Below are 14,566 nucleotides of genomic sequence, written 5' to 3'. Positions count from 1 at the left end.
TGTGCTGTCTTTAGCTGCTTGGGGGGGGCAAAGCGTGTTCCCACAATCCCTTGCGGCACAGCTGTACATTTCAGATTTGATTAAAGGAGCTGCGTTGCTACGTCGGGAATCCTGTCAGTATTTCCAAATACCGAGCTTCTCTGACGAAATGATGTGCGACACCGCAAACCGCAGTTTTCGGACGCAGCTGGCCACGATTCTGGACAAGCTAACAAAGGCGGCTCTGGTCGAAATAGGCAATCTGGCTGACGAGTGCTCCTCCGTCCTTCACACCGAGATATCTCTGCACAAGACGGAGAATGAGGCGCTGAAGAAGAGGTGTTACTCACTGGAGGTCCAGCTGAGAGCAGCGAGGGAGGCACAGACGTACCCTGAACATGTCAACAACAGCGTCAGCCGCCGGTATCCTGCAGGTAAGAAATCGGTGCAGACTGATGCATACAAGGGGGCTTCCACATCCTGCATGATATTTATAGTATGAAGCTAGCGTTACAGTAGACTGAGTAGCTCTATCGCATATCATCTCAGCTGCGTTAATGCTGTGTGTACTGGTGATCATCATTCTGTAATAAGTCCCAATTTTACGTGTCTGTCTTCTTCCAGAACAACATCAATCTGCTCCAGCCATCGATGGAGTTTTTGGGAAAGACTGGTGCATGGACCTGTGGAGAGAAGAGAAGCTGCCCTCTCAAAGAAGAGAACCAGTGGAGATTGCTGCTACGACCAGCATGGGAGCACCGGTTGGTGAATTGCTTACAATCTTGGTTTACTTTTTGCATTTCTATCATGTAGCGAGCTTACTGAGTGAGTGTTGCATTCATACCTGCTTGTCACTTTTTTGTTGGTAGGGAGTCAATATGATGGAAAGAGAACCTGATCTAATTTTTGTCAAGGAGGAGACATATGATGATTATCCCATTGGACAGCAGAGGAGGCTCACAGATAACAGAAAAAGTAGGTGCATATTAAAAAGAAACCAAACACAAGTCATTATAATCCTGAGTGTTTTTACAGTATTTATCTTTTTTTTTTTGACAGTTGTTGGGATGTTTGAAGAGGACAGCATGCTTCAAAGATCAGTTGATGATCTGCAAATTCACTCTGGGGAGTTGAACAACTTCTCCATGACGTCTGACAGTGAAATACATCAACGCACACAGCCAACAATTATGGACAAGTTAATAGACGATGCAACGATGAGTGCGCTGGTTGACAACACAAATCCTCCTTCAGTTGCCACAGAATACTCAGACTATACGAACAGTATCCACATGAGTGCAACCAAAGAACTCACCCTTCAGGAAAAAACGGTGAAGCCAACCAAACGATTTGAGTGTTTATTTTGTGGAAAAATATTCAACTATTTAAGCAGCCTGAAAGTCCACATTAGGCGACACTCAGGTGAGAAGCCCTTCAGCTGCTCAGTGTGTGGAAAGAGGTTTGCACAGAAGACATACCTGAAACTGCACCAACGTGTACACTCAGGTGAAAAACCGTACAGCTGTCCAGATTGTGGAAAAAGTTTTTCTCAGAAAAGCTCTTTGAATATTCATATCCGGACACACACGGGTGTAAAGCCTTATAGCTGTGTGGACTGTGGGAAATGTTACGCATACAAGTATGGTTTAAATCACCACCGGTGTTTCAATTTGCCAGTCAAACCAGAAGCTTTTGACAGAAGTGCTCTCAGTGCCACACACGGTGGCTCATCTGCCAACATGTCTATTTAAACCTCAACATGGATTAAAAAAAAAATATATATATATATATATATATTGTATTCTATTACATAATACTCACTCTATTACAAAGCCAACTTTAGTACCCATATGGGTATCATTACTGCTCATTATTTGGCATGCCTTTAGCTTTGCTACAAAGGCAAATTCAGCAACAGCCAACAACAGTATGGAAAATATGTCCCTTTTTTTAATGGACTGTTGGGATTCAGTTTGACTGGTCGCAGTCCTCAAGACATTTCACATCATGCTTAAGGAAATATCAGAGATGAGACATAATTTCTAATCCATTGCAAAAAAAATCCAACAAAAAAAAAAAAAAATTCACTGCCTTTTCATCCATGCATGTATAACATGTCGACATACCTCATGTTTCAGACCACAAAAGGCTTGTCTAAGATGGTGCCAAAAGAATTACTTTAAACAGGTTCTCTTTGATTTGCACACATGTAGCATAAACCGTCAAACTACCTCTTCAAATCAAAGTAGAAATGGAGTAAATCAGTTTGTGTCATGTTTTATATTTCACATATGCCTTGACTAATTTTTAGGCAGTGTGGATGCTTGTTTCTTTGAAAAAGAATTTATTGGTATTAAAAAAATGTGTTGGTCATATATTTGAATAAGTTGCAAAAACTGGTCAAGTTTAAATAGTGTTACTGTTTGCAATAAATATTTTTATTGTGTTGAACTGTCTTAATGCCTAAACAGAGATTTAGCACAAATGTTCCTGTAATATTTACCCTGAATGGTCTATGCTGACCCAGCTCAGTGAATTATCCTTACCAAAGAAAGAAAGGCTCCATACTTCTCCCCTTTGTACTCACATCTGCATGTCCTTCACAACGTCTTGTTACACATACTTGGTTCATTCAAGTAGAATATGAAAAGACACAAACTGATAAGTCCAACTTCAGTTTTAGACCCAAAAAAAATTCAAAAGGAGAAATTAAATGTAAGAAATTATATCACAGTGTGAACATTTGAATTTTATTGTAAAGACAAAACACTGAACTACTAAAATATTTTCCCCACACAAGATTTTTTTAAGCACAACACTACAGACTACATGTCATAGACATGACATTAACTACCTTTATGCTAAAGTACAAGATGCAGTACAGTACAAGAGGCATCAAAGTTAATAAGTTGCTGATCCTGCACTTCAGTTTGTTACTGACGGATTTCTGCGATCATGTTCTTAACATGTCTCCTAGCTATGGGCCTCTCTCCTACAACCTCTCGATTTATATGTGCCATTAAATGATGGTTGAGGTTCACCTTCTGTGTGAAGGTCTTCCCACATTTAACACAGCGAAATGGTCTCTCCCCTGTATGGATGCGCAGATGACACTTCAGATTACCTTTCTGGGTAAACCCTTTCCCACATAAGCTGCACCTGTGGGGTTTCTCTCCTGTGTGGACAACATAGTGAATCCTCAGAGCCGATGGATTGGCAAAGCTCTTCCCACACAACTCGCATGACTTAGTGACTCTGTGAGAGGGAACTGGAGGCAGGCAGCTGTGTGAGTTTAACTTGTTTCTGTGAGGAAAATGTTGCTTACAGATGCTGCAAAAGTTTGACTTGTGTGACTTCATGTGGTGTGTTAGAGTACCCTTGTGAAAGAATGTCCTGTTACATATTTGACAAGTAAATCGCTCTCTGTTTTGATCTCTGGAAGTTTCTACATTAAGAACATTAAAGTCATTGTGTGAATCTTTCTCCAGAGCAGAGTTTTTTTCTGTACTGTCTTCTGGCATTGTTTCCTGCTCGTCATGGCTGGGACCAATTGCAGTGTTTATTGTTGGCTTCTGCTGACTTTCTTGAACAAACTGAACATCATCATCCTCCTCCTCATCATCATCATCCTCCTCGATTGGAATGATATGAGTGCTGAAAGCTTCTTCTGTATCACTGATGGATACCATCTGCACAGGTGGTTCTTCAAGACCATCTGTAGACACAACCTGTTCTCCATCCTGATCAAAGGATAGGCTGCAAGAGCTGCCATCGAACATGTAATCAACTGAAAGTTGCTCCACTTCCTCAGCCATGCTGTCTTCATGTTCTGTTGCATGAAAGCAAAAATTCAAACAATCAAAAAGCTTCTAAAGCTGCTACATCTGGAGGGTGTAATCCCCTGGGTATGTTCTTCTTCCATAACTTACCTTCTGTGTTGAGTGTTTCCTGCTGGCAGCTACTGGCAGCATCCCCTTCATAGTCCTCTTCTTTGATCTCAGTCATAGTTATTTGGTCGGCTATTTCTGTAACAGACTACAAAACAGAAAAAAAATCCTGTCTTAAATTGTAGTTTCATACAGCAACATGTTTTGTAATGGCTCCGCTTTATCAGTTCTAACTAAGGATGAAGTTTACTTATTGATAAGCAAAAAGAAAAAAAAAAGAAAATATTAGATGCAGCCTTTAATGTGATATATCTAAATGCTTATGTTTGTTTTTTTTTTAAAAGGGGCAATGCACATTAATTAACAAGAGCAGTTCAGTTAATCATGTAACTATGAGGGTTCAGGACTTTTGCACAGGTACGCCCTGCTTAGCAAGAAATATCTGACTGCCCTTTTACTAAAAGGTGTTTTACAGTCCTCTCTAGAAAACACTGGCAGAAATGCATGTGTTTTGATTTTGTTTAATAATATAAATGTTCCAGTATGATTCCAATTGTACTGGTAATACTTTTACATTTTACCATTACTCTGTTTACATTTTATTATTAAAATATCTTTTTTTTTTTCAGTATGCGTAAACAGAATTTCATATTGCAACAATGTGAAGACAGTCTTGTGTGCTCTGGTGATCATTATTGTATATTTAAATCCATGTATTATCTGTGTGTCTACAAACACAGTTATTAATTGATCATAACCATGAAAACATCAAATACTTCACTCCCGATTTTGCTCTCACCTTATCAGGAGACTGTGGTGAATCTGTGTATCTCTGCAGACTGTACGGGTCTCTGTCTTTCCACAGATTCATGCACCAGTCTTTTCCAAAGATCCCCTCTATGGTGGGAGGTCCAGGCACTAAAGAAAAGTCAAACAATAAAAGCATGACACAAACACCCAATGAAATACAAGAGCGACGGTGTTCACCAAATCAGATCTGCGTTTGCTAAGAAATTCAGCTACCAGCAGCCTCCTCATCTCTGAAGCACACAGTTTGCACACCCACGCTGCGATAACTTTTACACAAACTAGGAGCGTCGCTTCTCACTATAGTCAGCTCGCACTCTAGGCTGTTTACTTTCTCTGCCAGGGCTGAATTTGCAAACAGGAGCCGAGACAGTTCCTGCCGCAGCTCAGCCGAGTCTTCATCCACCAGTTTGCAGACCTGGCTCAGGGCAGACTTGGCCATCGTCTCCATGATGGACGAGAGCTGCGAGTGAAAAGAGCGGCGGCTCGCCATCGCTGCTGATGGTGGCTACGACAAAAACAGCTTTAAGAAAGTATGCTTAAAATTCAACGCGCGAAGTCGTTAGCAACCAAAGAAAATGAAAACGCTCATTGGCTGGACGCGTAGCTAATCAAGCTAATTTGAGGTAACGGTACACACACAAAGCGGGACCCAAATAAATGTTGCAACTGTGACGTATTTCCGGTGGATGTAACCGGTCAGCTGCGCTGTATTAGTACGCTTCCTGGTTTTGCAAATGAAAGCAGAAACTGCTGTCTTTTCCTTCACTAAATTGACATAAATACAACACGTTTTCTCGCGCATCATCGTAGATTTGAGCAGACCGGATCCGGGACAACCGCAGCCGCGAATATGAACACAGAGAAAGACTTTTCGCCGTTGACGCCCAACATCGTCCGGGCGCTGAATGATAAACTGTACGAAAAGAGGAAAGTCGCAGCTCTAGAGATTGAGAAGCTGGTGCGGGAGTTTGTGGCTCAGAACAACGCCACTCAAATCAGGCATGTGATCCAGATTTTAGCCTCGGAGTTTGCCCTCTCACAGCACCCTCACAGCCGGAAGGGGGGTCTCATTGGACGGGCAGCTTGCTCCATCGCCCTCGGAAAAGATTCGGGTCTGTATCTGAAGGAGCTCATTGAGCCTGTACTCACGTGCTTCAATGACTCAGACAGTCGTTTGCGCTACTATGCTTGTGAGGCCCTCTATAACATAGTCAAAGTAGCCAGGGGAGCTGTGCTTCCCCACTTCAACCTGCTTTTTGATGGTCTGAGTAAACTTGCAGCAGATCCTGACCCAAATGTAAAAAGTGGATCTGAACTCCTGGATAGACTACTGAAAGACATAGTCACTGAAAGCAACAGTTTTGACTTAGTGGCATTTGTTCCACTGTTAAGAGAGAGAATCTATTCCAATAATCAGTATGCCAGGCAGTTTATAATTTCTTGGATTCATGTTCTGGAGTCTGTGCCAGACATCCACCTGTTAGACTATCTCCCTGAGATCCTGGATGGGCTCTTCCAGATCATGGGAGACAATAGCAAAGAGATTCGAAAGATGTGTGAGGTTGTGCTGGGAGAGTTTCTAAAGGAGATTAAGAAGACTCCCTCCACTGTGAAATTTGCTGAGATGGCCAACATACTGGTCATCCACTGCCAGGCTGCCGATGAGACCAAACTCACAAATGATCTGATCCAGCTGACAGCTATGACATGGATGAGGGAGTTCATCCAGCTAGCAGGCAGAGTGATGCTTCCATACTCTTCTGGCATCCTGACTGCAGTTCTGCCTTGCCTTTCCTATGATGACAGAAAGAAGAATACAAAAGAAGCAGCCAGTGCTTGTAATCACAGTCTAATGAAACTGGTGACTCCTGAAGATGATGAAGAAGAGGAGGAAGAAAGACGTGGAAGCACAGAGTCACCATCCAAGGAAAACGACAAGCCCAAAACGGAAACAGACAGCAATGATATGCTGAATGCATCTCAGGAGTCTGCTGATTTCAGTAATATTAGTTTCTTCACACCAGCAACTGCTGATAGGCCTCAAGTAACTCTGGACCTGGATGGCATTGTTCAGGTGTTGGATCGCCACCTTCATGACTCCTCCACTGGAATGATGACCCGCATAGCTGTGCTTAAATGGCTTTATCACCTCTACATCAAGACACCACGCAAAATGTTCCGCCACACAGACAGTCTGTTTCCCATGCTACTAAAAACCCTGTCTGATGAGTCAGATGAGGTCATACTAAAGGATCTGGAAGTCTTAGCTGAGATAGCATCATCCCCTGCTGGCCAAACAGACCAAGCTTCCTCTTGTGACAGCACTGACAATAAGGTGGTGCTCAAGGTGCCAGAGGGTGTGAAGCCTGGACAGCAGCCCAGCACAGGATCCAAGGCAGTGGACTCATCCCCCTCTACTCCCAGCATGAATTCCTATTTTTACAAGTTCATGATCAACCTGCTGAAGCGTTTCAGTCTGGAGAGAAAGCTTTTGGAGAACAGAGGAGCTTTCATCATCAGACAGTTGTGTCTGTTGCTTCATGCAGAGAATATCTTCCACTCCATGGCTGACATCTTGCTGAAGGAGGAGGACCTTAAATTTGCCTCCACTATGGTTCAGACACTCAACACCATTCTGCTCACCTCTGCTGAACTCTTTGAGTTGCGCAACCAGCTGAAAGAACTGCACACTCAGGAGAGCTGTACTTTGTTTTGCTGCCTGTATCGTTCCTGGTGCCACAACCCTGTGGCCACTGTCTCACTTTGTTTCCTCACACAGAACTACAAGCATGCTTATGATCTGATCCAAAAGTTTGGAAATCTGGAGGTTACGGTTGACTTTCTGATGGAGGTTGACAAGCTTGTACAGCTCATCGAAAGCCCCATTTTTACATACCTGCGTCTGCAGCTCCTTGATGTGGAGAACAACCCATACCTGATAAAGGCACTGTATGGTCTGCTGATGCTGCTGCCTCAGAGCCAGGCCTTTCAGCTCCTCTCCCATCGCCTGAGTTGTGTCCCCAACCCAGAGCTCATGAGGACTGTAGATGAATCCAAGTATATGGACTCTAAACAGCAAGTGGCTTCCAGACGTGCCTCTCATTCTCAGGTGGATTACAGCGAGCTGCTCCAGCATTTTGACCGTGTCCAGAGTAAACACCTTGAGGTCCGACACCAGCGTTCTGGACGCGCCTCTGATCACCCTGACAGGAAGCTGATGTGAAGTTATTATGCCATAGTGACCTCTGATTGAAGGCAGTGAGAAGAAAGTGTAAGACAAATGTCAAGCAGAGAAATAGCAATATGGTTGTACTGGGGAAGATAAGAAGTGTTACCGAAGCCAAATAGTATATAAATAGTAAGTACAGTTATAAATGTTACACAGTAAAACACTGGGTTAAGATAAAAGATAAAAAAATTAATTCTGATATGTCTATGATTTTAAGCAGAATGCATATTTAATACATGTCTCACTATAACAAGGCAAATTAATAGTTACTTTGTTCTGTGTAAATTTAGTATGGAAAATGTACATAGTTGTTCACCAGTCATCTAATACTGGTCACAATATGACCATATTCTGAGTTCCTTTCATACCCTGTCAGCCGACTTTTCTTTTAAAGGTAAATTAAACATTTGCAATGTTTCATGTTAAACTGACAATCATTTAACTGAATAATTTACTCAGAGTTAAATTGTGCACTTATGTAATTCAATTTCCATATGAGTTAATGCATTTTTATGATATATTCTGTTTAGCAGCACTACTAGAGCTCGTGTTCAGGTTGGCCTTAATCTGACTTTAGGCAGAAAAGAAATGAAATTGTTGGGTGTTGACTGAGCTAAACTGAGATGTTAAACTTGAAGGAACTGATGAATGGTATATGTTGCGGGTAGACCCATGTATGGGCACCCCTCTGTTTCAAATGATCAGATAACTTACACACCTTCAGCATTTAATTCCATTTCCTTCTTATGCTTTTTGGTACAGTGTTCATTCTGTTTTCTTATTGATGTTTGCCTTATTTTTTGCACTTTTGTCATTCCCATGTGAAAATTATTAAAGTGGACCATGTGAATAGAAACATTTCATTTTTTTCCCCTCGAAATTCATACATTAAACTATAGCCATGTGATTAAAAATAATAAAATATAAAATAATATCAAAAATTAGTATGTGTGTGTGTGTGTGTAACACAGAGAGTGAAAAGAGGTGAGTGAAGAAGAAACACTCAGTACATCATGGGAACCCCCAGCAGCCTGGGTCTATTGCAGTGTAACTAAGGGATGGTTCAGGGTCACCTGATCCAGGAAAATTTTAAGCCTAATCTTAAAAGTAGGAGGGTGTCTGTCTCCTGAATCTTGACTGGGAGCTGGTTCCACAGAAGAGGGGCCTGAAAGCTGAAGGCTCTGCTTCCTGTTCCACTTTTAAATACCATTGAAACCACAAGTAAGCCAGCAATCTGAAAGCGAGGTTCTCTATTGGGGTGGTACAGTACTGTGAAGTCTTTAAGATGAGGTGGGGCCTGATGATTCAAGGCCTTGTATGTAAAAAGAAGGATTTTTAAATTCAGTTCTGGATTTAACAGGGAACCAATGAAGAGAAGCCAACATGGGAAAAATATGCTCTCTCTTCCTAGTCCCTGTCAGTACTCTAGCTGCAGCATTTTGGATCAGCTGAAGGCTTTTCAGGGAGATTTTAGGCCAGTCTGATAGTAATGAATTAAAATAGTCCAGCCTAGATGTAATACATGTATTAATTAGCTTTTCAGTATCACTCTGAGACAGAATGTTTCTAATTTTATGTGCAAATGCAAAACAAATGGTCCTAGATATTTGTTTAATATGTGCATTAAAGGACATATCCTGGTCAAAAATGACTTCAAGATTCCTGTGTTACTGGAGGCCAAAGTAATTTTGTCTGATCTTTGTGCTTCACTGAAAGCCGGCAGCATCTCAATTAAAGGCTGCAGAACAGCACTTTTTAATTAAAGTCACTTAAAAATATCCTATCTATCCTGTTCAGGGTTACAGAGGGGCTGAAGCTTATCCCAGCTGTCATAGAGCCAGAAGTAGGGTACATCCTGAACAGGTTGCCAGTATATTGCAGGGCCACTTAAAAACACTTTTCACTTAATCATTGTGGCTCATATTGCTTTTTTTTCTCCACCACATATATACAAGGGGGATATTTTCATTTAATATGTGCATCCTTTCAATTTTCATTACCCTAGTTTGAAGCCTTCTTTTAATATGTGTTAATTTATGGTGAAACTAAAGACCCTGTAGCCAGGCTCTTCAGCTCTCTTTGGCTGCAAGGGTATAAAAAGTCCAGCAGTGATGCAGATCTTACTACCTGGAAAAACCTGTCTGTACTGCATGGATGATTCCTCTTGCAATGCACGTGGAAAAGCCTTGCTAACTGCAAGTGTCCTCTCTGCTTTAAAGACACGTTTGGCCTTTCCCACGAATCGTGTGAAGCACGTGGCTTTTTTACTGCTCTGTGTATCTGATCTGGAGATTGTGTGCTGTATGTGCCACAGATCAGGCCTTTATGGGACACAAGTGTATCCCATAAAGCTGGCATTTGTAATGTAAGGATTGTAAGACATGAAGAATGAAAATGGAAATTCCCCAAATGTGCTGATGGATTAGCTTGCTTTCTTTTACAATGTTAGTCAAGACAAATACAGAATGTAACTTTATAGGACTGGCTTTCCTCCTGAAAAAATAGAAAACCCATACAATTTGCAATAGTTGCTAAAACACTTCATGATCCTCCCCATGGCTTAGTAGTCTGTGAACTGTAATATCTTTTAGCCTCATCATGTGAGTAAAAACATAAACTCCCAGAGCAAAGCAGTAATCATGTACTTTCCTAATTAATATGATCTCATCCATTTAGAAATCATTTTCAAGTGAGGGTCATTGAAAACAGCTGAAACATGATTCTACAGAGCCATCATAAATCTAACATGGCTGTAACATATATATACACACTATGTGTGTGTTTGGGTTGGGTCTGTTGGCTCTTGTCAGTTGGATGTTACTATTAGTGTCTGACCTGCTGCCCTGGTACTGGCATGGGCACAAATCAAAATTTCACTTTGGCAGCTCAACAGGAGGGCGGGTGGCTTAAAATAAGATTTCACTCTCTTCATTATACGTTCATGACCAAATTAATCTTAAAGTTCACATAGTTTGCTGTAATGCATTAGGAGGCTTTATAGGGAAATGTGGACTTGAAGAAGAAATAAAATCATTTTCAGGCCAAAACATATACCCCACTATCATAATAATTAGAATGCAAATTACAAGGAAATCTATAAATGTCAGTAATCAGACTAAAATGGCAATATTATATTCCCTGCACCTTCTTCCCATCAACACACTCAACCTATTTTGGTGAAGCAGCCATTATAACAAGAAATGATTGGGTTACAGTACAAACAAGGTCAGCTTACTTTTATATATATTTAAAATGGACAAATCAACCTTCAGGACAGCCATGCGACTGTATACACAACTTGCTTTTGAAATATAAGGGATACCATGAGGGATATGGAAATATGATGTATCATTTACTAAAATAATCACGTCCAAAGCTAAACTTGACAGTGAAAAAATGTTCCAGTGGCCACAACTTCTTTCTATTTATACCTTCACCCTGAGTCTTATTTTGGACATTGTTTGTCACCTCTTTTATTACACACAGACTTCAGAAACTTCTCAGATAACCAGAAGTGATAATAACATAAGTGTAATGAGAAGCTCACCGAGGGTACAGCTATTCTATCATCACCATGCTCCCTTCTGTCATCCCTGGGATTATATTATTTGTGGCCAACTGAATAGATAAAATCGCTTTAATAAAGTGATTTTTTTTTTTCTGAGGGGTGGTGTTTATTTGATAACGTGCAATATGCATGCACAACACAACACAACATGCCTGTGTGAGCTGAGACATTAACACTTATTTCTGAGGTTAAGATGAAGTAGCCTTCCAGGGACATGGGAGTGGCTTTGAATCCTGTTATATCGTCAAAGCAGTGTGAAGAAGAATGGCCACCAGACGTGCTCATACTGAGGATGACCTTTCCTGTCCAATTTGTGGACTTATTCTCAGTAAGCCTGTGGTGCTCACTTGCAGACACAAATTCTGTAAAGCCTGTCTGAAAGACAGCTGGGACACACAAGACAGCGGGGATTCACACTACTGTCCTTTGTGCTGGCGCCGTTCCTCCATGGATCAAATAGTGGTGAGCACTGTGCTGGAGAAGGCCTGTGAATCCTTCAAGAAGGACAGAAGCAAGAATGACCCAGAGGCTTGTCAAGAGCATGGAGAAAAGCTCACACTCTTCTGTCTGGAAGACTTGGAGCCAATTTGTGGTCTGTGTGGGAAAGCAGCTGCACACTCTGGGCACCGGCTCTATGCCATTGGGGAAGGTGCTCATGACTGCAAGGTAGGCATGTTAAGGTCATAGGACCTTGTGAAAAATTATTTTTATCTGCAAATGATGGAATGAATAATGACAAAATGTTTGTTGAACAATTAGCAACAGTGTTTGCAAAGTAAATTACACTTACACGTGTACAGTCTTGACTGAGTGCAACCTAAGGTCAACAATAGTGAGGTTAAGCCTTTATAATTAAAATATGATTTATTTAATTTGACAATCATTATTGTAGGGTCTTTACCTTACAATATAAAGTGCGTTGAGGCCACTGATGTTGTGATTTGGTGCTATAGAAATAAAATTGAATTGAATTAACAATCTGACCCTTTAGTTTGCAGATTTTTCAGATTTATCAAATTAACCTCAAAGACTATTTATCATCTCATAAACAGCAAATGTGACACTTTGCACCAGAGCATTATTTTAAATTAAATCTTGTCAACATTAAAAAATAATTTGCTGTATTTTTCATTAGTTCTTAGTTTCCTTTTGTATTTCTCTGAGTCTGATATGCTGATACGTTATGTGTGAAGGTTTTTTTTTGTGGCAGAGCTTATTAACATTCTAATAATAGCTTTATATATTTGGTTTACTGTTGCTATTGCTGTGCTGAAAAAACTGAAACTCGACTCCCACACAGTTTCTCTGACACCACATTAACTCTGTTCCTGTCTTCCTACGCTTAGTCTCAAGACCAGGAAACATTTAGTACTTATCTGGAAAAAAAAAAAAAAATCTATGGGAGGCTATATTATATTCCTATTTTGGACTCTAAGCTTGATTTTGCTTGTGTTACCAGGGAAATAAATCCTTCTGCAGAGATTTGTCCTTTAAAACTGATGCTGCTGTAATGTGCGGCTTTGCATTGACATGGAATGCTGCCATGGAAGGGTATGCAGCAGCTGAAAGCCCCACATTGTGTTGACAGCTTGGCCACCTGCCAGAGCGACCTTGTTTTAAAGAGTTGATGTCCTGTCCTTGACCTTTTTTAAAAAATTTTTTTAGGAGGAACTGAAGAGTGCACTCTTCCCTTTGAAAGAGAAGTTACAGCTGTACAAGAAGGCAATAATGGACTGTGAGGAAATGGCAGAACATGTCAAGGTATTGTCAGTTCCATCAGTGCCAAATGTTGCTTTGAACTTCAAAAAGAGCTAAAGCGTAAAAGCAATGATTACTCATCAATCATGTGTCTTTCCAGAACCAAGCTGAACATACTGAAACACAGATCAAAGAGGAATTTGAGGCCCTTCACTGTTTCCTTAAAGAGCAGGAGGCTGCCAGACTTTGTGATTTAAAGGCTGAGGAGGATCAGAAGAATCGGATGATTAACCAGAGGATTGAGGAGCTCAGCGATGAAATAGCATCTATTTCCAACACCATCAAATTAGTTGAACAGGAGATGACAACTCAAGATATCCCATTTCTTAAGGTAGAGCAGGCAATTAGAATGAGAAGCTGACTGTAAAGGGAACTTTCTATATATTTATAGGTATCATGTGATAAGTTATTCTCTTCAATTTTACTTTCAGAAATACAAGGAAACAATAAGAAGGTAAGTGCTACCACATTTATTTGGGGTTACTGACAATATTCACAAATTAACTGCACAAGTATTTTTTTCAGAACTTGGCAAAGTTGTCCTGATCCCCAAATGATTTATGGTGCTCTGATTGATGTGGCCAAGCACGTGGGCTCTCTGAAATACAAAGTGTGGGAGAGGATGAAGAAGATAGTTAAATACAGTGAGTTTCACCGAAAAAAATTGCTTGCCAGTTTTACTGTTGTACTTTTTTTCTGTCACATTATCAACTTCTAACTTACTCCCTCAAGATCCTGTGATTCTGGATCCCAATACAGCAGCTAGCTGCTTCATCCTCTCTGAGGATCTCACAGTTGTGCAGAACTCTACCCAGATTTTCAAGCTGCCAGACAACCCAGAACGCTTTGATGTCAGTGCTGAGATGTTGGCTGCTGAGGGCTATTCCTCTGGACGCCATAGCTGGGATATGGAGGTGAATGACAACACCTACTGGGTGGTGGGAGTAGCCAGTGAGTCAATCAACAGGAAGGGTAAACACATACTAACACCAGCAGAGGGATTCTGGACTATAAGGTTTCGCAATGGAGAACATAAGGCCTGCACAGCACCGTGGGAGCCACTCAACATGACCAAGAAGCCTGATGTGATAAGAGTGGTTTTAGACATGGACCGAGGTAAAGTGACCTTTTACGACCCTAGAGAGAGAACACCTCTCTACACCTTCACAAATGTTGTCACACCAAGAGCCTTTCCTTACTTTTGCACTGCCTGCAAAGAGCATCCACTGAAAATTATACCCACAAGGATATCCTTATCAACGGACCAGTAATTCAACTTGACGACAAACGTACAAAATTATGTTAAAAAAAAAAAAAATCATGAAGAAATGGTCT

The 14,566-nt window shown here is 41.0% G+C and overlaps 4 protein-coding genes across 4 annotated transcripts; 3 read left to right on the top strand and 1 right to left on the bottom strand.

Moving 5' to 3' along the window:
* Positions 1 to 64: 64 nt before the first annotated feature.
* LOC115784125 (zinc finger protein 26-like) lies at positions 65 to 2,431 on the top strand. The gene is made up of 4 exons (XM_030735226.1): positions 65 to 413; positions 604 to 740; positions 849 to 954; positions 1,039 to 2,431. The coding sequence occupies exons 1-4, from the start codon at positions 149 to 151 to the stop codon at positions 1,728 to 1,730; spliced, it is 1,200 nt and encodes a 399-aa protein (XP_030591086.1). The 5' UTR covers positions 65 to 148; the 3' UTR covers positions 1,731 to 2,431.
* A 94-nt stretch (positions 2,432 to 2,525) lies between these two features.
* Positions 2,526 to 5,346, bottom strand: LOC115784119 (zinc finger protein 239-like). Its single transcript, XM_030735214.1, has 4 exons — positions 4,890 to 5,346; positions 4,666 to 4,784; positions 3,909 to 4,014; positions 2,526 to 3,808 (listed from the first exon to the last, which is right to left on the bottom strand). Exons 1-4 carry the CDS (start codon positions 5,164 to 5,166, stop codon positions 2,913 to 2,915), a joined length of 1,398 nt encoding a protein of 465 aa, XP_030591074.1. The 5' UTR covers positions 5,167 to 5,346; the 3' UTR covers positions 2,526 to 2,912.
* A 16-nt stretch (positions 5,347 to 5,362) lies between these two features.
* vac14 (vac14 homolog (S. cerevisiae)) lies at positions 5,363 to 8,803 on the top strand. The gene has a single exon (XM_030735200.1). It carries the CDS (start codon positions 5,527 to 5,529, stop codon positions 7,897 to 7,899), a length of 2,373 nt encoding a protein of 790 aa, XP_030591060.1. The 5' UTR covers positions 5,363 to 5,526; the 3' UTR covers positions 7,900 to 8,803.
* A 2,934-nt stretch (positions 8,804 to 11,737) lies between these two features.
* trim35-13 (tripartite motif containing 35-13) lies at positions 11,738 to 14,510 on the top strand. The gene is made up of 6 exons (XM_030735212.1): positions 11,738 to 12,139; positions 13,139 to 13,234; positions 13,332 to 13,562; positions 13,663 to 13,685; positions 13,757 to 13,875; positions 13,964 to 14,510. The coding sequence occupies exons 1-6, from the start codon at positions 11,738 to 11,740 to the stop codon at positions 14,500 to 14,502; spliced, it is 1,410 nt and encodes a 469-aa protein (XP_030591072.1). The 3' UTR covers positions 14,503 to 14,510.
* Positions 14,511 to 14,566: the final 56 nt, after the last annotated feature.

Source organism: Archocentrus centrarchus, chromosome 8 (assembly GCF_007364275.1).
Source record: "Archocentrus centrarchus isolate MPI-CPG fArcCen1 chromosome 8, fArcCen1, whole genome shotgun sequence".
Taxonomy (NCBI): Eukaryota; Metazoa; Chordata; class Actinopteri; order Cichliformes; family Cichlidae; genus Archocentrus; species Archocentrus centrarchus.
The sequence above is the reverse complement of the archived record's forward strand: the minus strand, read 5'-3'. Positions and strand labels throughout refer to the sequence as shown.

What these genes read in the sequence shown, in the direction of transcription:
- LOC115784125 (XM_030735226.1), top strand. Translation starts at nt 149, where the DNA reads ATGATGTGCGACACCGCAAACCGCAGTTTTCGGACGCAGCTGGCCACG. An exon ending in CAGCCGCCGGTATCCTGCAG is followed by an intron (nt 414 to 603) that starts GTAAGAAATCGG and finishes GTCTTCTTCCAG; the next exon opens with AACAACATCAATCTGCTCCA. An exon ending in GCTCACAGATAACAGAAAAA is followed by an intron (nt 955 to 1,038) that starts GTAGGTGCATAT and finishes TTTTTTTGACAG; the next exon opens with TTGTTGGGATGTTTGAAGAG.
- LOC115784119 (XM_030735214.1), bottom strand. Translation starts at nt 5,166, where the DNA reads ATGGCGAGCCGCCGCTCTTTTCACTCGCAGCTCTCGTCCATCATGGAG. An exon ending in CACCACAGTCTCCTGATAAG is followed by an intron (nt 4,015 to 4,665) that starts GTGAGAGCAAAA and finishes TCTGTTTTGTAG; the next exon opens with TCTGTTACAGAAATAGCCGA. An exon ending in GGAAACACTCAACACAGAAG is followed by an intron (nt 3,809 to 3,908) that starts GTAAGTTATGGA and finishes TTCATGCAACAG; the next exon opens with AACATGAAGACAGCATGGCT.
- vac14 (XM_030735200.1), top strand. Translation starts at nt 5,527, where the DNA reads ATGAACACAGAGAAAGACTTTTCGCCGTTGACGCCCAACATCGTCCGG.
- trim35-13 (XM_030735212.1), top strand. Translation starts at nt 11,738, where the DNA reads ATGGCCACCAGACGTGCTCATACTGAGGATGACCTTTCCTGTCCAATT. An exon ending in AAGGTGCTCATGACTGCAAG is followed by an intron (nt 12,140 to 13,138) that starts GTAGGCATGTTA and finishes AAATTTTTTTAG; the next exon opens with GAGGAACTGAAGAGTGCACT. An exon ending in TACAAGGAAACAATAAGAAG is followed by an intron (nt 13,686 to 13,756) that starts GTAAGTGCTACC and finishes TATTTTTTTCAG; the next exon opens with AACTTGGCAAAGTTGTCCTG.